The 26,636-nt window shown below is 40.3% G+C and overlaps 1 protein-coding gene across 3 annotated transcripts in view; it reads left to right on the top strand.

Annotated features, from left to right (window-relative positions):
• LOC125693376 (VPS10 domain-containing receptor SorCS1-like) overlaps positions 1–24,129 on the top strand; it is a 272,191-nt gene extending 248,062 nt beyond the window's left edge. The window contains exons 23-28 of one of the 3 annotated variants that reach the window (XM_048945239.1): positions 2,263–2,394; positions 14,393–14,492; positions 18,900–19,005; positions 19,164–19,324; positions 20,583–20,701; positions 22,007–24,129. In XM_048945239.1, coding sequence (XP_048801196.1) covers positions 2,263–2,394; positions 14,393–14,492; positions 18,900–19,005; positions 19,164–19,324; positions 20,583–20,701; positions 22,007–22,063 — 675 coding nt within the window. In that variant the 3' untranslated portion in view covers positions 22,064–24,129. The remainder of the gene's footprint in view (positions 1–2,262; positions 2,395–14,392; positions 14,493–18,899; positions 19,006–19,163; positions 19,325–20,582; positions 20,702–22,006) is intronic. The other 2 variants (XM_048945240.1, XM_048945241.1) reach the window with 2 other exon arrangements.
• Positions 24,130–26,636: the final 2,507 nt, after the last annotated feature.

Below are 26,636 nucleotides of genomic sequence, written 5' to 3'. Positions count from 1 at the left end.
TAAAAAGCTTGCTAATAACATCCACAACCTTTGTTTCCATTCAAAATTTGAGAAATATTTTTTTTTTTAAAGCAGAAAATTTGTCTGAATACTTACTGAAAGGATTTTTTTTTTTTTTTCCAATTCCCTGAAAAGACAGGAGAGGAGGAAAGCAAAAAAAAAAAAACAAAAAACAAAAAACACCCCAGTTTTCTGAAGCTTGTCCTTTTGGCTTATTTATGTCTGTATCAAGTACTCAAGGTTCCATTTATCTTCAGGATGAATTTTCAAAAGATAAACAACTCAAAAGAAAATCAAGCCATGAAAAAAAGGATTATAAAAATCACAGTGCCAAGGATATATTCCCAAAGCAAAGCAGTGAAAACACAGTCTTTTTGTTGTTTGCATAAGAAAAAACTGATAGCTAATTATCCCCCTTTATATAGCTAAATGATTCACCTTAAATAAGCCTTTGTTAGAAGTTCCTATAGAAATTAAAGTTAAAACCAATAGATTCTATCGCAATTAAGTACACTGTATAAAAATAAGTTGAATAACTAAATAATTCAACAGGAAATTATAGCTGTGCTGCAGAATTTTTATGAACTTTTATTTAAGTATTACATTCTTATTAAGGAGTCCTGCGGACTTGGATAAAAATTCTGCATAAGAAATTATAGTTCTCTACTCAAATCTGATCTTCTCTGTGTGTAAGGATAATTTCACATTATCACAAAATATCCTATTTTGTATTACAATCATAATTATTCCTCACATCACTGATTTTTTAAGTTCTGTCTTCTACTTTTGATGAATACAAGAATGAACTGAGTACATCAGACAAAAGCTTCTGGCTAAAAATAATAATAATCATCATCATTCTCAGTCTCAGAAAATGAAGACTTTCCATTAACTGGTAAAGCTGTGTCTTTTTCTTGACAACTTAAAACAACCTGTTAGGCAGGCACAAATAATACAAGCCCTAGCTTCTCAGATGCTTGGTAAGAATGTATGAAACTTTTATGCTGTTATAATTCTTCTTCTAAACCCCCACTAAAAAACAGGAGTAATGAAAGCTTGTGGGTTGTCTTTTTTTTTTTTTTTTTTTTTTTGCTATGCAGTGGGAAGTTTCCTTTTTCATAGCTCTACACAGTATTCCCTCTGTTGTCAGCAGTCACATGTGGAGGTGATGGAGAGCTTCAGTCAAAGTTCAGATGTTATCCCATCCTCTGCATTAAGCCTTGGCTCCTGAACCACTTCACAAGTCTTAGGTTTAATTAACATCAGAGCATTTCATGTTCTGCAGACATCCTGTTGTACCCAGCTACCATGGTCTGCCCTTATGTGAGGGTACTTCCCCACCCCTCCAGCTCAAAAATGAATGTAACAATAATTAGCATTTTAAAATCAGAGATTTAAACAACAGGCTGGAGAATCCACAACAAAGAGGCAGTGGAGGAAGATTCAGCAGACTGTGTTTCTCCTCCTTTTGGCCCGTAGAACTTCCTGAAAGCCAACAAACTTGTTTTCTGGAGAAGAACTCTACAATGCACTCTGCAATGTCTTCATAACAGCACCTGAAACCCACACATATTGATGATCCTAGCAGTGATGACTGTGGGGTATTTGCTTTCTGAATTTTGGCTAATTTTGCATTGAAGGAATGTTTGGGTCTAAACTAATGGTTTAAGATGTTCAGCCAACAAGATGTTAAACAGTTGCACATTAATACAACATATAACATCTAAATAAATAAATTCCTCATTACCTTGTAGAACTGACCCAGGGTGTGAACTATAAAGAATTTGACTTTTGGGGATTCAAATTTGATTCATGTTCTTATTTTTCCACCTGAGTCTCCAAGAGGATTTTAGGCTCTGTTTTGATTAATCAGATCTTTAGAGTGCAATTCAGCCCACATACCTTACCTTTTAACAGGTTACTTCTTACTACTGACAAAACAAAAAACCTCAGGGATCAGCTTAGAGTACGCAGACAAGTTTAAAACTGCTATGTTCAGATAACGTAAGTCGTAAGTCAGATTTAGGAATTCCTTTTGGCATGTCTGATGATCACTGTTGCCCCAGGACTGTATATTTTACAGCAGAATGAAGTAAAATTATTAATCCCTAATTTTTTTTTACTTGCACGGGATTTTTACAAGATTCTCTTCGCAGTACAAGAGGCAACTAACATCACTTCTGTAAGAACTGCAGTGCTTTCACAAAGAAATTGTCAGCATTCAGTGCCATCCCTGCTGTCCACTAATTGTCTATGTATCAGGCAACAGGTATTTCAAGCAAGCATATTCTGGTCGCAGTGCTCCCTGGCCTGCCCACATCTGCTGAACTCTTCATTTTGCCACATCAAGATGCCACAGGGGAAAATAAAAGAACAGCAGAAGACCTAGAGCAGGTACTGTGTCTGTTCCTCAGGGAAGTATACATTTTTGCATTTGTGTATATGCGATTTCCAAGTGAAATAATTACTGCCATCAGATTAACTGAGATCTAAACAATGACTGTGTTATGTTCAGTGTCCTCTTCAATTTTTTGGTTGTTTGTTTTTCCACAAAAAACAGCTTTAGATGTGTAATTTAGGATTGGAAACTCATATGGTATCCCTCAGTATAGTGAAATTTGTATGATGACTTTTCTTCCTTGGGAGAGAAAAAGATTCTATTCTACCTCATGAAAATTGGAAGACAGCAGGAAGATTTACTGGATGGTTCCTGCTGAACTACACTGGGGTAACCTCATAAGAAAGAGTTTATGAGATGGTCAAAAAAATCCGAGAAAATGTTGGAGGATAGGGCTGGGTGGTAAACCTGGAAAGACCACAATTTCATTGGCCTTTTAGAACATAGGGAATATGTTAGATTATCCTGCTGGCTATCTTCAAAATTCTGGCAGTGGGGTTGAGCAACTCCAGCATGTTTTGCCAGTATGAAGCTGAAATAGGCTGCAATGAACAAGAAAACTGTATCTACCTACAATACCCAAAAGGTTCTGCCCATGAGTGGGCAGTGGAGTGGAGTGAGTCACCATGACTGGTGACTTAAAAAATACTTAAAATACTGTGCAGGGCAGAAACCTTGATACAACTCCCACTTTATTATCTCAGGTTCCAGAGGCAAAAAGATAATTAGCTCTACATGGAGCACCACTGTGTCTGTCCATAAAGCATGTCAGTGGCCCAAGAGCAGACATACACCCTTGTGGGTGTGAGCTTTATAAGTACAAGAGCAGAAGATGCTACCAGCTCACAAATCTCAGCCATTGCATTACCCAGGAATGCTGAGCACTTTATCATATCTGCTACTCTATCTGGTGGCAGAGGTTATTTAGCATTGCTCTTGTATTTTCCCTGGAAACTGTAAATGACTAATACTTCCCATCAGTTCATGTATCACATTATCATTTTATATTCCTCTAGGCTTCAATCCACTAGGTCACCCATATTCTTAAACCTTCTGCTGCTCAGCATTCTTAACAATGTTTTCTTTTTTCTGAGTTTTTTTTTTTATATATGTGTCTTTTCTCTACAATTTTCCCCCACCCATATAATAAACAAAAAAGATGAAGATTAACTGCTCTGTCAAATCTTTCCTCACCTTTCTAATTCACCTTTTATTTTACGCTATCTCAAATTGACAAGGAAGCCACTCCATGAACTACCAAGTTTACATCTGTCCCAGCTCCCTTCCAACACTCAGCAGCTTACTGTATTCTGCTATTTACTCCCTCTCTAGTTATCTCTCTCCTTTTTCCCACCTGTAAAAATGGAATCTCTGTGACTGTGAAGGGAGCCCTGACAGTTCTCTCACAACCCTTCAAATTGGACAAGAAGAAATGACATTTTCAATGGGAGTCCTGCAACTTCACTGGCATCCTGCAGGGCCCAAAGAATAACCTTTGAAGAGAGTGAAATTACTTGCCATTTGCAGCCAGCTGTTTTTTTTTTTTTTAAATAGAGAAGTATCTTCCCTGCTCCCACCAGGATCATCAGAGTGTAATTTCTTACTGGTCTGTGGCTAATACATTTCCCCCTTTCAGGGGAATTCTAGTAGAAAATGCCATTGTTTTCAATGGGAACTACATAAGAAATGCCCCAAAAGGTTTTTATGCTCTCAGCTCTGAAGCATGTTCTGGTACTGATCCTGTTTTGTCATCCTGTAATTTGGCCTGTAATCCTTCTCTATCCTTTTCTCAAAGTGTTCAGAGAACATTTGCTGAGATTAATACTGACAGCAGATGTTTTTGCTGATGATAGCTAAGGTTGCTTCTTAGGTACTTTATGATGTATAGTTTTCTTTTCTGATAGGAATACAAATCTTTTGTATGCACAAGCAAGCAGCAAGCCATTCAAAGACTAGTATGCAAGTCTGTGTTTGCAGGTGCAGACCCAAAGGAGTTATAGTTCTGGATAACTTTTCTAATTTGGAAGGGAAACTTCAAATTACACAGGAACCAAACAGAAGTGCTTTGGAAGGGAATGCAAGGGAATAACTTTTTTACCAAGTACTTATTGCATACAGTTCATTTTTTTCCCCACACTTTAAGGTCTCTCTGGTCAGACTCTGGGTGGTCTCTAGGTTCTCTCTGAGTTCAGAGGCAGCTATATGTCTACTTGTCCCTTGGGAAACTAGACCTCACTTGCCTCTTGTTAAAGTTTACTAAACGCATAAGCCATGAGCTGTTGGGTACATAAATAGTTGGACTGTCAAAGCATATAAGCCAGGCTATAGACTACACAAAACAATAGATTTTTCCATTAGAATGAAACATTTGTGTCTTGTGCTCTTGTTCAAACTATGTGGCACAATGGTGAAAGCCATTTTTTTCTTCAAGTTGATGTATTACTCTAATTCAAGGGTTTCAAAAATTACATTTTCTAAGGGCAGTACCATAGAGAAAGGTGATAACAGATATAGCTGCTTTAAGGCAGTCTTTAATTACCCAAGAAAGATAAAGGTCACAATCTGTTAAATAAAAATGGCTGCTTACCACCTGCCAAAGATCATGACTGACCAAACACTCCAAAGAAGGTAATCTCTGAGTAGAAATGACTTCCTTTGTGGCAGCCAGCCCTTTAATGAGGTTAGGGAAAGGTGGAGCCTGGCTTCTGGTTGCACAGGTGAATTGCTTCCACTGGTGCTGTTAGGGGCTGGCCTTGCCCCTTCTCAGGGTGCTCAATCCCTGGTTCAGGCCATGACTTACATTTCCCATACAAGTACTAATTGTTATCATATTTCTTCACAGGTTACATTCACAAAATTGAAATCTGCATTCCAGATACTTCCCACAGGAGAATAAAATCCCTTTAAATTAGTATCCATTCTTGATAGGTGAAAAATGTTATGCATGAGACTAGAAGACACTTTCTCAGTGTACAATATAGGACAACTCTATCTAACACAAATGCAGATTGCGTGATGATCTCAGATTACTTTGTCCACTCTACTTTCTATAATCAATATAAACTTATTATTCACAGTTTTATAGAAATGAAGAAGTGGTTTTATCCTGTGGAATTCCCAAACATTTTGCACACAATAAAAAAATCTTGCATTCATGATGTAAGTTTGTAAGTTTGCTGTAAGTTTGCTTTTTTTTTTTTCCTTCCCCTTTTCCCCCCCTCTTAAATTACAGCACTGGTTCACCTGCTTTGTTTTCCAGCAGGTGAGACAGAAACCTGCTTAGAAATGGAGAAAAAATTGACAGTTATTAAAATGCTGCTGCTTCATGCCCTTGTTGTCACTGCAACGCTTCTAAAATACCTTGCAAAAAGAGCCACTGAAAATAACCATTGGCCAATTGGTCTGGAATGCAATTGTTAAGACTGTCTTTATGGACAGGCTAGGTGAATGTGATGATTACAGAATTCACATATGCTGGATTCAAAAGCATACAATTTTTCCTCTTCTGTGAAAGGTAGACCTTTAAATAGAAGCATTTTGAGTAATTTTTTTTTAGTACTTTTAGCACTAATCGAACTCAAAATGAATGCACAGTAGGAAGAAGAATATTCTACTTAAAATTCAATAGAGGGCAGTGGTACAGACACAATCACTCAGTTGTTTCAGTGTATGTTTTTACTTTGTATGAGGATTCTGAAGGGTTATGTTTATAACTATGCAGGTGTTTTTTTTCCATATTATATAATGCAGACTTTTTGTGAAATACAGGAAGTGTATCTCTTGCTAAGTCAAATGTAAGCAGGACATATACGAGAACTCTAAAGAGATATTTTCATATCAAGAAAAGGCTTCCATGTTTTCCTATTCTCCATTTACCTAGTCTATTCAAAATAACTGTAAAAGCAGAATGTAAACAAGATGCAAGAGCAACTACCTAATGACATTTGAAGCCATTAATCTCATCTCTGAAAAGAGCTATCAGCAATGTAGAAAGCATGATGGAGTCTTTGGCAAATGGCATCACCAGCTGGTTAGTAACCAACGGTGATCAACATATTGCAGCTGTGACCACTATCTGTACCCAACCAAAAAGATGGGAAATGACATAGATGACTGAGTATCAAATAGACAGTAATGAAATAAGAAAGCAAAATACCTCTAACACTATGGAACCTACTGTCCACAAGTCTGCATGCTTATATAAGGATTTGCTCCTAAAAGCAGCTTTAGGTTTATTTCTGCTTCACTGTATGTGACATATCTCCTATCTTTATTTGTGCTGGGTTCTGAACTCCTTTCTTAAACTTCAATGTTTTAGCATATTTGTTCTTATTACTCTTCTTTCCTCTCACGTAATTCAGATAAGTCATAGAATCATAGAATCATAGAATCACTAAGGTTGGAAAAGACCTAAAAGATCACCCAGTCCAACCGTTCACCTATTCCCAATAGCTCCTACTAAACCATGTCCCTCAACGCAACATCCAGTCTTTCCTTGAACACCCCCAGGCTCGGCGACTCCACCACCTCCCTGGGCAGTCCATTCCAGTGCCTGACCACCCTTTCTGAAAAGTAATACTTCCTCATGTCCAGCCTGAATTTCCCCTGGCGTAGCTTGAAACCATTCCCCCTGGTCCTATCCCTAATGACACGAGAGAAGAGGCCGACCCCCAGCTCACTACAACCTCCCTTCAGGAAGTTATAGAGAGCAATAAGGTCTCCCCTGAGCCTCCTCTTCTCCAGGCTGAACATTCCCAGCTCCTTCAGCCTCTCCTCATATGGCCTGTGTTCCAGACCCCTCACCAGCTTCGTTGCCCTTCTTTGAACACGTTCCAGGGCCTCAATATCTTTCTTGCAGTGAGGGGCCCAAAACTGGACACAGTACTCGAGGTGCGGCCTCACGAGTGCTGAATATAGGGGAACAATCACCTCTCTGCTCCTGCTTGCAACACTGTTTCTGATGCAAGCCAGGATGCCATTGGCCTTCTTGGCCACCTGGGCACACTGTCGGCTCATGTTCAGCCGAGCATCAATCAATACCCCCAGGTCCATTTCCTCTACGCAGTCCTCCAGCCACACCGCCCCAAGCCTGTAGCGTCGCCTGGGGTTGTTGTGGCCGAAGTGCAGGACCCGGCATTTGGCCTTGTTGAAACTCATTCCATTGGCTCCAGCCCAGCTCTCCAGCCTGTCCAGATCCCTCTGTAGGGCCTCACTACCCCCAGGCAGATCCACACTTCCAGCCAATTTAGTGTCATCTGCGAATTTACTGAGGGTGCACTCGATGCCCTCATCGAGGTCATCAATAAAGATATTGAAGAGGACAGGCCCCAGCACCGACCCCTGCGGAACACCACTCACGACTGGTCGCCAGCTGGATTTGACTCCATTCACCACCACTCTCTGTGCCCGGCCCTCCAGCCAGCTCCTTACCCAGCCAAGAGTGTACCCATCCAAGCCTCTGGCTGCCAGCTTCTGCAGGAGAATGCTGTGGGAGACAGTGTCAAAGGCTTTGCTGAAGTCTAGGTAGACCACATCAACAGCCTTTCCTTCATCCACCAGATGGGTCACTAGATCATAGAAGGAGATCAGGTTGGTCAAACAGGACCTGCCCTTCATAAACCCATGCTGGCTAGGCCTGATCCCCCGGTCACCCTGCACATGCCGCATGATCTCCCTCAAGACAATCTGCTCCATAACCTTCCCTGGCACCGAGGTCAGGCTGACAGGCCTGTAGTTCCCCGGATCCTCCTTACGACCTTTCTTATAAATGGGAGTCACATTGGCAAGCCTCCAGTCATCTGGGACCTCACCAGTCAACAAGGAGCGCTGATAGATGATGGAAAGCGGCTCGGCTATCACCTCCGCCAGTTCCCTCAGCACTCTCGGGTGGATCTCATCTGGCCCCATCGACTTGTGACAGTCCAGCTGGAGCAGTAGGCCTCTGACTGTTTCTTTCAGAATCACAGGGGGGTTAGTGTGCTTCCCGGCCGAGATTACCAGGTCAGAGAGAGGGGTATCCTGAGGATAACTGGTCTGACTTTTAAAGACAGACGTAAAGAAGGCATTCAGAACCTCCGCCTTTTCCTTATCCTCAGTGGTCACATTCCCAGCCTCATCCAGCAAAGAGTGGATATTCTCCTTTGTCCTCCTCTTACTGTTAACGTATTTATAAAAGAGTTTCTTATTCCTTTTCACACCAGCAGCTAGGTTAAATTCAAGCTGGGCTTTTGCCTTTCTGATTTCACCTCTACACATCCTAACAACTTCCCTGTATTCATTTTGAGTGGCCTGTCCCTCTTTCCACAGGCGGTAGATTCTCTTTTTCTCCCGGAGCCTCAGGAATAGCTCCCTATTCATCCACGCCGGTCTTCTTCCCCGCCGGCTCATTTTGCAGCTCAGGGGGACTGCCTGCTCCTGCGCCCTTAAGACTTCCTTTTTGAAGAGCAACCAGCTCTCTTGGACCCCTTTGCTCGCTAGGACTGAATGCCAGGGGACTCCCCCTATTAGTCCCCTGAACAATTCAAAGTCCGCCCTCCTGAAGTCCAAGGTAGCAGTATTACTATTCCCCCTCCAGGCTCCACCGTGAATCACGAAGTCTATCATTTCATGATCACTCTGTCCAAGACAGCCTCCAACCTCCACATCTCCCACCAAACCTTCCCTGTTTGTGAACAGCAGGTCTAGTGGGGCAGTTCCTCTCGTGGGCTCCCCGACCAGCTGTATCAGGAAGTTGTCCTCTACGCATTCCAGAAACCTCCTAGACTGCTTCCTCTGTGCTGTGCTGTACTCCCAGCATACGTCATAAGTCAATCACAATAATATTTTAGCAAGGTGATAATTAAGTGAACAATTTCAGAGCCTACAGAAAAAGGTGCAAATCAATCCTAGAAATTAAATTCTCGGAATAAAAGGAGCAAATATCTAAAGTTTACTAGAAAAAATTTCTCTTTAACATTTGCAGCTTTGCTGCTTGAGGAAAGCCTGGCAACTAAGAAGTAAAGAAAAATGGGAAGAAAAAAGAATAATATGAACATTTTCTTGTTTTTCCTCTCTTTAGCTAGCTTTTCTTGATCAGCTGCTTGTGTGTCATAAAATACATTATCTGTATATTTTCTTTATGCCTATAATACTATAACGTGAGGGAAGGTACAGCAATAACAATAGAGTAGCAAAGTCCTATGCTGGAGCAACTGAGGACAAGCCCAAATACAGTAGCTGTAGATGCAAAAACAGAGAAATAAAATTTGCTTACCTCAAAAAAGCCTCAGGCATGCAGGGATTACCAGACAGATACCCTTGCTTCAACTGCCAGCCCTTAAATAAGGTCTGGGAAGGGTCGGATCCTGGCTCCACCCCTTCCAGTCACACAGGTACACTGCATGCACCTGAGCTTCCCTGGATTGGCCCTGCCTTTCCACCAGGTGCTCAATCACCGCTTTGGGCTGTGACTCCACATTCCCAACTACAATGCCATTCAACTAACTTCTGCCACGTGACTATCAGACTTCTCAGCTCCTCATTCTTGCTTAATATACAGAGCAGACCTGGATTTTCAAAACTCCCAGTCACCTTTGTTTAGCTATAGTGTATACTTGTTCATATTTCTAGGGTCTGTCTAGGGTTTATATCTGCTGATCAGTTCTTGTCCCAGACTAACTACAGACATGTTCTCCACCTTGTGCTCTTATAGTATTTCTCAATACTATGGCAGCCTGATTTTTGCATCTTTCATCAAAGAACCTAAGAAGTTTCTGCTTGACCCAAGTAAGTCAGCGACTTTGGTCTTTTCAGAGCTAAGAATACAGAGGCTGAGAGGCCTCGTGTGAATTAAATAAGTTTTCTTAGGGTGAGTGGTACAGTTTAATGTAATGTATGTTTGCCCTGACTCCTGTTTCGCTTTTTTACTACCAGTTCAAGTTGCTTCCTACCAATCAATGTGCATAATTCTTTCCTTAGCTGTTTATTGATTTAGCCAATGAACTGAACAGAACTGTGCCACTCATTAGTTGAAATCCTTATACATTATCTTTAAAAATAATCTAGATTCTTAACTGGGACACACTAGCACATTTGAATCACATTCAATTAGTGTAAACCAATTTACACCAGAGATTTTAAAATATGATAAATAAATGCAAAAATGCTCTTAGGAGTGATAATTCTGTTTCTTGGTTCACACAGTTCCTTCATAGTCCTAACTTTGACAAAATGCTAAGAGAAGCCAAATTAATTTTTGTTTTGTTCAATTTTTAAATTGGAATCTCTTCTCCTTCACAAATTGTCTGTTATTATTATTCATTATGTGTCCTTTGATGAAAAATGATACATGAAGAATGGTTTCTATTACTGAATTATTTTTGCACATCATGCTTAATTCTGCAAATGAAGCAGATAAAGTCAATGAGGCTCAGTTAAGGACCAAAACTAATTCTGAAAGCTAATTATTTTCACAAGGGAGACTCTTCAAGACTATAAATTAGAAGGTTGCTATTCTAAGATGTTACATCTTGAGCTGAGTTAGTTACATCTGAGTGAGAGAGGAACAGGAATGCTAACCTGTTCCCCAGTTGAACACCTAGCTGTTCAGTTAGAGTTATGTAGATATTCACTAAATAAATAGGCAAAAGTATTGTGACGTTTCCTTATTTGCTTTTTGAACAAAAATGTTTCCATGGTGCCACTTTAAATGCAGACATCAAGGCAGGCAAAAGGCCCTGTTTTCTGCTGAAACCATCTTATTACTTCAGTAAGCGTGAGATCAGCCCTTTGTGTGGAGAATTACTTCAAACATGTTTTGTTCAACACAAATCATGAGAGTCAGAACCACACCTAGGTTAAAGTCCACTCACCTGTGATCCTCTGAGCTAGAAACAGACTTGATAGAATAAGAATGGCAGAAATTTTGCTTCTCCAGTCTGAGAGTGTGTCTACACTTCATAGATCCTTCTGAGACTGTGTGAGGACCAGAAACAACATCAGCACCAACTTACTTACTTTCTGTTGAGTACTGTGTCCAATCCCAATGTGAAGCTGGCCTTTTAACTGTGTGCACCTGCTCAAATAAGGAATTTTATAAGCCAGATCAAATGGTTTATATTTCAGATTATTTTAGTTGTATGGAAATAAATTTATTATTTGCTCTTCTTTTTCTATATATGTATGTCTCATGGACAATCTTACTTCCCATAGAAAGGAAAATTAAAATATTGTACCAAATGAACAAACATTTTAAAAACATATCCAAATACACCTTTTCTTCTTAGTGTAAGGAAGGCATATGTCTGACTCTTAAAAGACTTTCCAGTGCTTTTTAAGGTCTTGGACTGTTATTCATTTTCAGATTTGTTCAGAATTCATAAAGACCCAATAAAAGTAAAAAGCTGCACTCTGAATTAAGCCCAGGAAATATGTGGTAGACTCTAAGCAGCATGAAGGGTTGCTGCCTGTTTTGACTCCGCATATAGTCCTGTAACACTTACGGCACAAATGCTGATGACTTAAGGCAGAAATCATCTTTTTCTGAGTTACATTTGTACAATGAGATCCTCATTTACAACAAGGTAACAGTGCAATACAATGACAATAAACTTCATTTGTGACTGTTTCACTCTTCCTTTATTCATTTTTCTTACTACTTCACTCTTACAACTTCTCTTTTTCCTATTAACTCTTACATCATATTACCAGCTGAGAACATTTGTTGGCCTTTGTCTCACACACTCACCCTGCGAACCAGGAGGCTGCCACAGCACCCTGCAGCTATAGCATCCCTGTGGGTGCCACCATTCCATCCTCCTCATCCTGCTGTAGGACTCTTTAGCCAGGCCAGAAGAGGTCTTTTTACACATTTCTACACATCACTGGTGCAAAACAAACTCACTGCCCCTTCTCATGCTGACTTTCTATAGGTTCTCCTATTCTTCTATTCCTTGCCCAAATTCCTGATGAGGCCTGTAGTAGGTAATAACACTTGCTAGCTGCGTTCTGTTATTCATCACATGTACAGACCTTCCTTTTTAGTTAGATTCCATGTGCCATTATGTACCTGGTTTACAGCATTCCATCTGCATCTGTTGCTCCAGTTTTAGAGATGAAGTGCTCTTTAGTTGTCAGTCTTGGTTATTAATATGCTCAAATTCTTAAAGAGGGATATAATTTGCTTCCCAGGCTTTCTTCACATACAGCACAGCTTTATGTCACCATCCCTGCTGCTCTGAGCTTACCAGATGGCTCTTTGTGAGCAGGTGGTATTTTTTCTTACTGTTGGAAGAAATATATTTACTCATTCTGGCACCCATGGAAAAAAAAAAAAAGTAAACTTTAAAGAGATATATTAAAAATATAAATAAAATGCGTGTAAGAGTTATTGCCAAATTGATATTGGACCAAAGGCACCTATTCAAGTGATCAGCAGCCAAAAATGAAGTATAGAAGCCAAGAGAATTGAAAGAACCATTAAGAACATTAAAAAAATAGAAGCAGCAGATAAATCTCATACTGTGATGAATGATAGCCAAGGAACATCTAATCATATCAGGGTAGATTTACTGAAATAGCTCAACCAGACAAAAATGAAGAACATGAAAAGGATGGTTTAAAAAATATTGGAATGTTCTTTTTTTCTGACAATTTTTCATTAATCTTCAAGAAGGAATAAGGATTTATTTAAAACAAATTAAATTAAGTGTTGAGCATTACTGTACAATTCCTCTTTATCTTGGCATGGCTGTAAAAACACAGCATTCTCTGCAATTGCATAAGGGATGCAGGATGGAATTTTTTTGGCATTTTCCAGCCACTTCTCCCTCACACATCCACATGCAAAAGAGTGGGCATCATCCATTGGAAAATTGCTTACTGCTGTGAGAAAAAATGAAACATGAAACATCTAGAGAATCAACATACAGAAGACAAGGAAACTATCAAAAGTATGTCTATGGGTTTCCATTCCTTGATTAATCTATCTGGAATTTTGCTTTTAATAGCAACGTATCTGAAAATTCCTGGACACAATTGAAAATTAAAATAGAGAAAGCAGCTATGTGTGCACGGTATGAGAAACTGATTTTAAAAAGCAGTGTATACCAACAGACTGGACCAAAGCTGGACTTCTGACTCTACAAATACAGGTTCCAGACAGTTTTATCTTAGCAAATGCTCATCTCTTCTGTTGCATCCTTTAGGGTGGAATAACTTGCTTTGTTTTTCTGCTAGAGCTCTTCTTGTTTTCATCACAATTATAGAAAGAAAATTGAGGGAAATAAATGTTCTGTGGGAGTTTTCTTCCATGAAGTAGAGGATAAAAGCACATTCTCTCTGTGAATACCAGAAGAATAGACGTAATGTACATTTTGTGTAAGACAAATACACCTCATATTCAGTCAACAGCATAGACATTATCAGAGCTTCAAACTATTCCTGATATGTTTTTGGAATCAGAGACCAGCTGGCCTGAAACTTAGGGTTGAATGAAATTCAGTTTGTTTCTAGGACTTGAAATTCAGTGCAAGCTGGGTAAGAAACTAAACCCTTCATTTTGATCCAGGTGTGTTGGGAACATGCTGTAAGAAACTAAAGATGACCACTCAATATTTTCTTTGTTTTGAGCAGAGGTATGCTAACAATTGAAATGCTTATTTTTGCTATGTACTGATGTGGGATGGTCCTACAGGCACTCCATCTGGTGTAATGTTGTTTTGGGGCTCAATCTCTATTTGCAGCTGAGCTGCTCCTAGAGGAGTGCGAGGGGAGAATTTGTTTGTATCAGTCATTGCTGGCCATCCACATAACACTCTGGACATAGAACATGGGGATGTGTTCAGCCTTCATGAAACATCTTTTTATGAGGTGATAGGAATTTGTATTCAGAAAGTCCAGTGCCTTTGCAAAATCTTTGCTTAGCATATAGCTCCATTTCCTACTCACCTGTTAGCAATATAAGATGACCATAAGGAAAAAAAAAAAAAACATTTCTTATTTTCTTCTAACTTCCAGATTTCAGAAATACTGATCCAGAAACTGAACCAAAACTTCGTCCATTTTGAGTTGAAGCCAGGGGTTCGAGTCCTTGTCCATGCTGCCCATTTAACAGCAGGTGGGTGTCCTCTTTCTTAGTACACACTCACTGTTGATAAGCAAGCAGAACTCAGTGTGTGAGCAGAATTAAAATGCCCACTCCAATCCTCTGTTCTTTGTCACATCAAAAAAGTATAGTGGCATTTATAAATTTATAAATAATAATTTATAAATAATTTATTTATAAATTTATAATGCCAGCAGTAGACGTATGTACTTTTTGGCTGTCTTTGAAATATTCAACAGCTAAGGAGCACCATGGTATATTCAGCCTGGATCACAGAGTGCAAAGTTCACCAGCAAGTGCTGAACATTTTCTGATAATCTGGTGCAAATGAACAATCACAGCAGCAAAGCACAGTTAAAAAGCTGTTCAGCAGTCTGAAAGAGTCAGTTTACATATGCACATACACACGCTTAGGCAGTTTGCCCTGTAACTAATCCTATCTCAAAATAAACCAGCTTTGAAGTCTTGATATTTAATTACACGTCTCTGCGTATTCTGTATAGAAAACCCTCATTTCACAGCACAGTTCCTATTTAATTATTGTAGGAGATGGGATGTATAAATCCATGCTCAGTATTTTAGGAATTCCTTTTCTGGTGGATTTGCTGGATAAAAATCATAATTCTGATCAACTTTGGCTGCTAACATGCAAATAAAAAGCCTCAGTTCACTCATACTAGTGATCTGCTCTACAAAATGCTGTTTGTGGTATGAACAGGTCTGGCCAAGGTGGTGTGAGTCCATGTGCTGCCCTGTCAACAAAAGGGAGGAAAAAGAGACTTTAAAAAGAAGTGCGGTGTGACTGCATTTACATCCTCCTAGAAGAAAGCCTTGGTGTTAGCAATACTTCGTGTTTTCTAAGCAGAACTTGCTAATATCTGCGCTGGGAATATTGCTGCCTGTTTCTTCTTTCCTCTAGATGTGGAACATATGAGCGATGTTTGCTTTTAGACAAGTTAGAACCAAAGGCATAGAAAAGCAAAGATATAGCACAGCTGATTAATCTGTTAAGAATATAATAATAATAAAAATAATAATAAACAAAAAAACATCTTGGACAGTCAGTTTGACTGTTCTCTATTTTGTAGATTGTAAAAAAATGTTCATAGACATATGACATAAGAATTGTATAACTCTAATAACTCTATGTTTAATATTTAAATCTGTACGCATTTTTTGGCCAATGAAGCAATCCTTGCCCTGAATGTTCTACACTGGCCAGTGATACAATATGTTCTTTCAGAAAATGCTCAGTGTTCATCTTGGAATTCCAGGAAAACTGTCTGAAAGCATCTGAATGTGAGCTTGCAACATGGAGTTACCTGAAATTGCTCACTGTTTTTGTAATTTGTTCCTGTGTGTTTACTCTGCTTGTGCACATTGCTGTTTTGCTTTTTGACTGATGTTCATTAAAGTCAGGATCAAATCCCACATCAGCATTTAGAAATGACTCATCTAGCCCTGAAGATCCTATAAGCCTTTTCTAATAAATTGTAGTTGGAAAGAATTGCCTCAGATATACGTGGTTAAGGCTTCTCTTTACCTTCTGCTACTGCAGGGACATACTGCATTTCATGCAGTGGAAACATGATGCTTAAAATCATGTCTCCAGCCTCATCTTTCATACAGGGTGAATCTCATCCATTTGAATTTGATCCAAATTTTGTGCTGTGTGTAGGAGCCTTCTGCACCTCCTTGGAGAGGAATCTGGGATATCTCTGCTTGAGTGTGCAGAGTTGCCTAAAAGCTGGGCAGCTCCAGTCCAAAGCCAGTTAGCACAGGTACTGACAGCTTTTCTCCTGGGCTACAAAGCCTTGTGTTCTGCCCTGTATGAGCCAAAAGGCAGGGTCTATAGTGTGGCACACTGCTCTACTGTGTAACAGAGACTGCTCAGTTTAGATGTGCTGCATAAATATAGGATCTTTGTGCTTGCTGAAAATGTATATCTTTATGTTTATGCACACACCAGGAATGAACACTTTTTGTCTGTAATAGATGCAAACAGTCATTTGTGCTGTCAGGTAGGTTTTGTTTTCTTCCCTTCTAAGCTATCAGTGAGATGTGAGTGATTGCTGTAACAATTCACAATGTCCTATAAGGAATGCCAAAGGATTTTGTCTCTTGCAGAAATATGATTCAGCAAGAGTGCAAAATAAGCCTGGATTGCCAAATTAGATATTAAAAAGGCCAAAGAGCAGCTACTGTAGAGTCTTTGAGGGAATATTGTCCCTCATCATGTTGCTGATCTCATGGTTCAACTTCCTAAGTAAAAAGCCCACTTTTGTGACATCAAAACTGGGAAATAGATTAGAATTTGACAAAACACCAAAAAAGAGATTTGCTTTGCTGCTGAAAGCTCTTGTTTGCACTGTTAAGGAAGAAGAATTCTGCTTTTGAAATTCAAGCTTTAAAAAAAAACTAAGATAAAGCGGGGTTCAAGCAAGGCAGGACCAGAACAGAAGCAGTCCCTAGGAAACACAACCCAGGGGGATTCACATGGCTGAGAGATGCAGCTCTGGACTGTAGAATCCTATTTCCAGTTTTACTTTGTGTTGGAATCCTGACAATTATGGGTTCTGTGTGGATTGAACCCCACAGCTCATCAAGTGTTTTTGTAAGTGCATGTGTACATATGTGTATTATGGAATCATATAATCGTAGGATAGCTTGAGTTGGAAGGGACCCAGAAGGAACATGGAGTGCAATTCCTGGCTCCTCACAGGGCCACTCAATAATCAGACCACATGTCTGAGAGCATTGTCCAGACAAACTTGTATGTAAAGGCATCCCCGTTTCTCAGTGCACACATGTTGCTCCTGGTGTGTGTACCTGGTCATACACAGCAGAAATCTCAGCATCAGAGAAGCTGCAGAGAACAAAAGTGCAAATATCTAAATTAATTTGGTTTGGACATTCAAGCAGAATGTGCAGAAATGAGCCTCTTTGTGCATGTTGCATTTAAACACATGCCTTCCAAGGGACACAGAAGAATGACAGGCGTTGGGCTCAGCACGTTTCACGCCTCTGTGTTCTTTGTTCAGGCCACACTGGAGGAAGGATTAATTCATGGCAATTCTGGACAACAGATTGCAATCCATTCATCTCGTTCATTTCTGCCTCTCATGAAAAAAAATTAAAACAATGTCCCCAGCTCAGTGAACAACAACCCCAGTTCTAAGGAAGAATAAAATGTGCCAGCATTCCTCACAAAGCAGTTAAATGGTTGTTTATGGCAAGGTTCTGAGTGCAAGATTAGAACAAGAAGATTGAGTGGCGCTGGAATCAGTCAGAGAGCCACTTCACCATCCTACAGAACTGCAGTGAGCCACACAGTAGAAACACACACACAGTTCAGATGTATGAAGGATTCATAGCAATAGATGCCTCAGCTTCCTGAGCACAGCCTGCAGGATGCAGGAGGTTTTTCCACTTCTGATAAAATCTGGTTCATAGGCTGGGTATGATTTCTGAAAGCTTGCGTATGTGCAACACTGCTGCTGGAGTCTTTCTGTTTATGTGTGTTATTTGAGCAATAGAAACTGCCTCTTTTTAATATTGTTTACTTTGTATTTCTGGGAAAGCACACTTCTGGATGTTTTGTGTGGCCTTATTTTGCAAGGGGCTGTGAAAAAGTGCTGCAAAACTCTAAAGAGAAGCACTGGGAGACTTCTCGTTTGATTAAGAATTTTTATTTTCTATTTCTTTTTCTTGAACCTTTGCACTTCCTTGCAAAGATGACTTGTGGGAGAGAGAACAGGGCATGAGAGAAAGAGAGAAGTGTTCCAAGGAATAGGAAAGGGATAGACAAAGAAACTGAATATGTCAGAGGTGTGAGAAGAGCTTGCCATGGTAAGGCTTGGATGCTGAGGCAATGTTTGTGAAGGGCACCAGCCTCCTGATTGTGAAGAAAGAGGATTGAGCAGAGAGCAATACATTTGGTACTGGGACACTTGCTTCAGAAAAATCCAGTAGCCAGTTGCTCATTATTCAGCAGGCATTGAGAGCTACCCAGACTAGCTCCAGGCAAAATAGAAAGTCAACATGACAAGGTAACCCATGGGTAGCTCCAGGATCCTTCAGAAAGTCTGGGTTTGTTACTCTAGTGACCTCATTTGCAACTACCTTCAGTAACTACCTGCAACATAAGAGGGTATTTTTCAGACTTTATTCTATAAAGTGCCAGAGAGGAGAGGCCTCTAAAGAGAAAGCTATGGTGCCTTTAGGGCTTAGACTGAGCACAACACCTAGTCTGAACCCAGGTTTCTTCCCAGCTGTATTGGAAAGAGAAAGGAGCCCTGAAGACAGGTGGACAGATGAGACGCTTATAAATGCCATAGGAGAGAATTAAGTACATTTTTGGAGAGAGAACTTTTCCCTCCAGGCCGGAGGTGACTCTAACCTTATCTCCCTCTCTTGCAGCTCCCCTGGTGGACCTCACTCCCAGTCACAGTGGTTCAGCAATGTTGATGCTCCTCTCTGTTGTTTTCGTGGGACTAGCTGTGTTTGTAATCTACAAATTCAAAAGGTATGACCTTCCCTGGGCCATCTGTTTCTCCCCACTGCTGCCGGGGATTTATTTGCTGGGCTTCCCTTTTCACAGTGATTTGTTTCTTGGTTTGCAAAAGCTAATGCTACATCATCTGCCAGAGTACCCCCCAATGATGGTTTTTGTTAATGTTTTAGGAAGATTCCTGGCCTTAATATATATGCACAGATGCAGAATGAAAAAGATCAAGAGATGGTCAGTCCAGTCAGTCAGAGGGAAAGCATACCTAATGTCCCTCAAAGTGAGCTGATGAGCCCTGAACAACTAGTAGATGAGAAGTTGGATGTCCAGCCCATAGGTAAATAACTTGCAGCAACCCGCAGTTGGTCAGACTCTGACTGATAATTGGCTAACCCTTTTCTCAGTCTTCCCCTTTCCCATCTCCCTGCACACTTCTCCCGCCATCCTCTTCTGCTGCAGTGTTAGCTTTGCTACAGGAAACCTTGCTAACTCTCCCCTCTCCCTCACTGCCCTGTGAAAGAGAGAGAAACAACTTTAGGCTTTTTCCCTCTCCTAGTTGCTGTGTAGATCCTCTTCCCTTCTCAAAAACCCTGCTGCACTTAACTTGCGCTATAAGGCAATTTAATTTATTTTGCTGGGGCTGATGTTGTTATGGGGCTACAACTCACACCCGAGTCCTGTCCAGGAGAACTTCAGCCACCCTCACCTGGAGCATGGAGGTGAGCAGGTGATTCGGTAAGTCAAATCTAAAAGTTAAGTATTCTTCACGTTTTCACTGCTGTGGCCTGTGTGATTCTCAGGGAAATAGAGCACAGCCTGGGATCTCAGCACGGGGCTTCTGGGTTTTCCCTCAGGCTGATTGCTCCCACATGATTCTGGTTGAAAAATTAACATTAGGATTTAAAGTGAACAGTATTGAGGTGATCATGCTGTGTTCAGTCACCCATTTGCTCATGCTTACGTTATCACATTATTCTGAATAAAGTGTTGGGATGAAGCAGGAAGGTTTCATTCTGGGGGTATATTCTTCTAAAGCCAAAATTGCTTAGGAATTGCTTGGGCATTGTTCAGCTTCATTTGTAAGGGGAAAGCTCTGCAGGCCCAGACCACGGGAACAGTACAGGACTCCAGCAAATAAGAACACAGATCTGCTTTAGATGAATTACTCATAAAATGTACAGTTCTTCTTACTGAGATAGAACTGATGCATAGTCATAACTAAGATTTTTTATTTTCACAATTTCATCCACTTAACCAAGTGTTAGATCCCACCCAAGGAAGACCCAAAATTGTGTGGGAGTTTGCTAAAGCAGGTTTGATGTTTTAGCTACCATGGAGAGACAGAAAGGGGAAGGGCAATTAAAAGAGGAAATATGATGTGCTAAGATTGTGGCCTGTGAAACATCTTGGGAGGAAAAAGAGGAAGCTCCAGTGCAATCAGTAGTGATCTCTTGACACACATTCACCAAGAGGAGATCTGGTAGCTATTGAAAGCTTTTTAGCAGCTATCCATCAGCAGACCTGGATATCCCTGCTTAGCAGTACACAGGATGGAGTGAGGGAACCAACCTTCCCATGTGGTGTTCCCCATACAGAGCAACCTCAGGCCACAGTCCAGAACCCAAGGAAAGGAAATGCAGCCAAGGTAGTCTGGACAGAGGACTTCCAAAAGGCTTGTGGATCACCAAGAGGTTTCAAGCCAAGACCCGGAGCGGTGGGTCCTAAATTTTAACAATTATTCTTTCTTTCTTTTTTTTTTTTTTTTTTTCTCCCCCTCTGTTTTTATCCTGGAAGCTCCAAAATTGGTCTAAGTTGCTAAGGGAGAAACACCCAATTTCAGGCCAGGAACCCAGTTCCCAGAGTTAGTTGAGCTTTTAGATTCCTCTTTCTAAAGGAATGTAATGATGATGATTTCCACTGTTGGCAGAGAGTAGCAAACGTTTTCAGAGGTCATTCAGACTGAAGAGACAACAGTCAGCCAGCCACTAGCTCTACTCTTGCTGATGTTGGGAATTAATCTCTTGAAGCCTTTGGGATTACAGAACTCAAAAGCCAATTTGGGGGTTTGGTTTTCATTTGGTACAACTGTAGCATTTTTGGCTTTCTACAATAGCTAGCATTCTGTGGATTTCAGAGCTGTACCCTGCACTGCTGATCACTGTATTGAACCAGAAATTGGCCTTTTATTCCTCCTTGGGTTTCACCTGTAACTACAATAGTAAGCACAAAAGGGACAGATAGTCTCAATTCTCCATCAAAAGAAATCCTTCCAACAAACTTCTTAGGAGTGTTTTTTCCCCTTCTGGCAGTAAGACAAATGTGGAAACTAAATCAGAGATCACTGACAAAATGAGAAGGTCTGGACATAGATGTGAATAGAATAAAGTGCAAAGGCTCTTTACACTTGTATACAATCACTTCATGTGTTTTTGTAAATCAGCAATTTCTTTTTTAATGAGTTTTCCTTCTTTTGGGAAAACCAAACAATACTGCAATTGGGTGTTTCTCTTTCATATGCTTGTTCAGAAGCTAGTTTTTTTTCCAACTCGTTTGACTAACGTTCAGACACCCTTCCTTGGAGGAATGTAAATGAACATCCCTGGATCATTTAATTTTCTCTCCAAACACTGGCAGCAAAAAACACAGTTCCTATTTTCTGGGTGTGAGTAGTTTAGGCTCTTCTTTTGCAAAGGCAAAGCTTAAGGTTATTTATGAAATTTCTAATACCTTCTAATTGCAAATGAGTTATGCTTTTCCACTGAGGACCTCAGCCCCTCCTTCCCTCCACCCCTCTGCTCTGGCCACTCCCTCTTCTATTCTACATGGGTGAATCATCTTCATTAGCAAAAGAACAGTACATCACCTTCAGTGTTTTGAATGACGAGAAAACATTTGTGAGAAGAACGTATCAGTCTGGAGCTGTTCAATCCCAAAGGCCAGCACGGTTTTACCTTCAGACATCTTCAACAAAACACAATAATTATTTGCTGACTCTTATGTTGTTCTCTCTTTGCCACAGGAAGTATTTCCACAGCTGCTGAGCCCCAGAGCACAAAAGAAATCCCTACCTATGTAAATGGTTGAATTGAGGACACCGATATATATCTATATTGGAGAAAAAAAGAGAACTCATTGCATTTGGACTTTTTAATTCTTCAGATGACAAAGGGTTTTTAGCTTTAAGCCTGTGCATGTGGACATTATACTGAGACCATAGCAGAACTGCATTGTACAGGTGTTCAATTTTAGTGGGGGGTGGGGGTGGGGGGAGGAACTGATATCACTATTCACCCCTGAAGCCCTTCCCGTCACTCCTCCACTCTCTTTTCTTCTGATCTGTCTCTAATTTGTAGAAAATTCATAATGATATAGGCCAAGAATATGCATGGGGGTCTCTTCTTTAGGGAGATGGGTGGGCTGAGATGTGGGGGGAGAAGGGTTGGGGAGGTGGGAGGGAGCATCTAGGGTTCTTGGCTTTAGATTTAACTGCTCAATTTTAGCACTTTGAGGCCGTGGGAGGGCTAGCCGCCCCAGCAGACTTTCATAGGACACAAGAGAAATCACACTGGAGTTTAAAGACACTGAAAATCTTGGGTCAGTCTGGTTTATGTCTTAATTTGAACTTTGCCCTTCATTCCTCTAGCTGCAGCTGCTGCCTGCGCCCCACAGTTGCACAGAAACTGAGTATGAGCTCGGGCAATCCCAACCGCAAAGCCAGGCTCCTCCTTATTAAACAGCTTTTTAGCCTACTCACACCAAGGCACCCCTTTGAGAGCACTGTTTGGAAATAACTTTCTGCCTCCCAACCTTGGGCTGAACAGAACTAGGATGCATTGCAGGCAGGGAGGTCTGTATTGCCAGCATGAACTTACACTGCATTTTGTACCAGCCTTACAACTTAAATTTTGACTAAGATAAAGCCTAGTAACACCCTCAACCGCTTTTATTGTTGATCTCGGAAGTTGCCTGCAGAAGTTCAGGAGATCTCTACCTTTTGGGAGTCACCCCAAGGCCTGCCATTTATCTGAAAGACACTTTGTCTACATAACAGGGAACAGTCTGCAGTTTCTCATGCCTTTCCTGGAAAACCCATTTGTTTTCTGCAAACTACTGTTATTTGAGGTGGAAAAGGGGAGAGCAAAGCTGGATTTGGCTTGAGCATGTTCCCATACATTTTGAGCCCTAGCACCGCAGGACAGTTGTTGTACAAGTTCTTACCACTAATATAAGTGGTGCCTTACATTGCAACTGGAAATGTGACTTCAGGACCCATGCATGTAGGCTACAAAAAAGAACAGGGAAAGCACACTTAGCACACCTCAAACAAGACCACAGCACCAGGTATCTGGCTGAAGCCTATCCCATAATCATCACAATTGCTGATTTACAACACCACTCAGGTAAACTCAGAAATAAGATTTTGGCTCGAAGCGCAAAGAAAGAAATACAGTTGCCAACATACATTTATTAGCTATGCTAGGTGAAAGCCAGTGCCACCTGGTTCATAATTGGTGTAGCATGATTAGGATGCATCCTGATTCTTGATATGAATGTGTTTTGTTCAGTAGATGTTGCTCAAGGCAATCTTTGTCAAATATGGGGAAAAGGGACATTCTTGGCATTGACTGGGGTCCTGGAGCTGGGGAGGGATGACTTTGAATTTCTCTGTCACAAACTGGATATCAATACCACTCAACCTACTAGCTGGCAAATAAATAAATAAAAAGTTATACCAAATGTAAGAGCACCCATCAGGCCCACAGTAGGCAAAGGATGATCACAGTTGGAAGTTCTCTGCCACTTTCTTTAGTCTCTCTCAAACAGCTAAAAACACAGCAATTTGTATGGCTTTGCTATTGTGTTTGCAACTACAGCTTTAAGAAAGATGGGAAAGTTTTGGTAGCAACTGTATAATACTCCCCAGTGAAGTCCAACATTAGCCAACTTATTTTTATAGTAAGCCAATCAAGAAGTTTTCTTATAGTGTTGGAACTATTTCTAATTTTAAAATTACTTTTTTTTGATGTATTTTTTCATCTTCTTTTTTCCCTTTCGTTAAATACAATGTAGCGTAATGTATAATTGCTATCATTTATTGCTTTTACAGTCATATTTATTAAACAGATTATGTCTCTAAATGAAGACCTGTGTTTCTGTTGCTCATTTTAATTATCTCTCCTAGACTGAGATCACTAATGTTAAATTAATGTTAAATAATGTTAAAACAGTAGGAAAACCTTTGAAAATAAAGGGATGGAAGTTAGAGAGGGTGGATAAAGTGTGCTTCTGAAAAAATGCTATACTTACAAGCCAAGATTAAGATAACTTTTTTAGCCTTCAGGCAAAGTGCTTTATAAGTGAAACTTGGTACTCTTACGTTCTGCAGGTGGAGAAACTGTGAGATGCAGAGAGAGAATGCTGTTTCTCTGGTTTCTTAAGAGGCAGTGGATTGAGCTCTTTGGAGCTCCAGCTCCATTCTTTGCCTATGGTTATCTTTGCCTATACACAGTTACTGTTAAAGGTTCCTTTAAAATATGTTTTTGAGTAGCCTTTTGCCAACATTGCTGAAGGAAGTTTTTTGGGTATTGCCATTACTAATTCATCACGTTTTGCACATGAAAGCAATGAAACAGGAGATTTCAGTCATCTTGCCAGGTAACAGGGAGAGCATGTTGCTGTGAAAAACACATGCTGCTCTACTTTTCAAGCTGGGTTGAAAGCACCAGATTGTTTGCAGGCCTCCCCACCACAAAAGCCATGATATTGCACGGTAAGTACAGAAGTGCTGAGTTTGCTTACTGGAGGAGCATTTCCCATCCTGGTAAACACCCAGTATAATTACTAGTCTGAAATTGTGAAGCAGACTCCAGCATTTCTTTACCTTCCATTCAGGGTTGATGAACAGCTGGTGCAGTGATGTCCATTGTGCAGGTGACTCGAGAAGCACATGTAGATGTAATCTGCTTTTATAGTTCATGTGCTCACCTGAATTAGGGGACATCTGCTGTGACCAAATACTAAATAGTAAGAGTGCATGCACCTCTAAAGCATATTCAGATGATTCTCTTCAGCTTGTATGTGTCCTGAGGCAGAGACTGATTGATACATGTTGTTTTCTGGTTTGTATAACAGTAACAGCAATGCACTGCTAACCTCAGAACACAGGTAATAAAGAATATACTTAGAATACCCAACATGGATACTGAATGTGAATTCTCCCTCAGTAACAGTATACCTTAAGAGATTTTAAACAAACTTATTGTCCTTTAACAGAAAAAGCAAGGAGTTAAAATATCATTTAAAAACTCAACATCTTTTCCTACATCATCTTAACTGCCAGGACAGAGACATATGGATGGGACAGATTTATTGGATTCAGAGGGATTGAGAGTAGATGAAGACTTCTCCATCTACTAAGATGCTGGACTGCCTTTCCTTGAAATCAGCAGATGTTAGTGGTCAAATACTTTTGATGTTCTAGTCTTCAAACAATACTAATATGTGACTACATTTAATTGCTTATATTTTGCTGGAAAGCAAGACTCTTTCTTCAGAAAGAGAACTTTCTGAAATGCTTATGCAAATGAAAGCAGGACCCTAAATGAACCTATTCTTAGTCCTGCCAATTTCTGCTGAGATTTTCTGACAACTGCATTTAGTCTTGTACCTACAGCTGATAACAAGGGATTAGTATTTTATCTGTGTGCTGTCATCTTGCATTGAATGCATGGAAAGTTTCCTTGCCACATTACATCTCTAAGTACATTTGGTGTTTTGAGTGCTACCCTTGGTTGCAGAGCTACCATCTTCATGCTGTTAAAAAAAGGTTTCTCCTCTTTTAGTTAATGAGATGCAATCTTTGCATCTCATTGAAACAGAGTAGTAAAGGCTGAGAATAAATAATACTTGAGTTTAGAATAGCACCATTTAGATTAGAATATTGTTATGATCCTGGCCCAGACAAAAAGACTGAAGTCAAATTGTTTTCTTATTGATAAGATCAGAGTGCTATCATGCACTGAGTCATCAGCCTAAGAGATGTATTTCATCTACAGTTTTAACTTTAGCTTTTTCTTTTTCCTTATTTCCTACAGGGGAATATGGTTATTTATTTCCATTCACTATGCTGAAAGCAGGACAGAGAGGAAATCTGTGTTATAATGCATTTCTTAGTGTGAAAATTTCAAGATGTCTTCCTTGTTATCTGCAGTGTGGTGCAGCCTACAGACATCCTAGTTCTAGGTGCTATACACACACAGACAGTGAATTGAATAAAATGAAGAAAAATGAAGAAAATGGGAATGTTTTTTCTCAGCACTTCTGCATTTGAGTCTCACACTGTTATCCTGAGTTATTCTGACAAAGTGGATCTTAATCAGACATTAAAGAACTCACCATTGTGTGTGAGAGCCCAGAATGAGATGGGACAGACCAACTTCTGAATACCCTAACACAACATTGGGGTAATACCTTGAGTCCTAGGAACTGCAGAGACTCAGAGGATACCAGCCAGTCTTCCAGGGCAAGAGCTCCAGGCTGTTCTGTCTGTCAAAAGGCTTTCTTGCTTCTGGGGTAAGTCTGAGGGATTTGAAGATTGTGCTAATTTATGCTGTTTTCCCTAGAAACGTTACAAAGTTTTGTTAGCAGAG

Source organism: Lagopus muta, chromosome 5, assembly GCF_023343835.1.
Source record: "Lagopus muta isolate bLagMut1 chromosome 5, bLagMut1 primary, whole genome shotgun sequence".
Taxonomy (NCBI): Eukaryota; Metazoa; Chordata; class Aves; order Galliformes; family Phasianidae; genus Lagopus; species Lagopus muta.
Note: the sequence above shows the minus strand (reverse complement) of the source record. Positions and strands in the feature narration are given on the sequence as shown.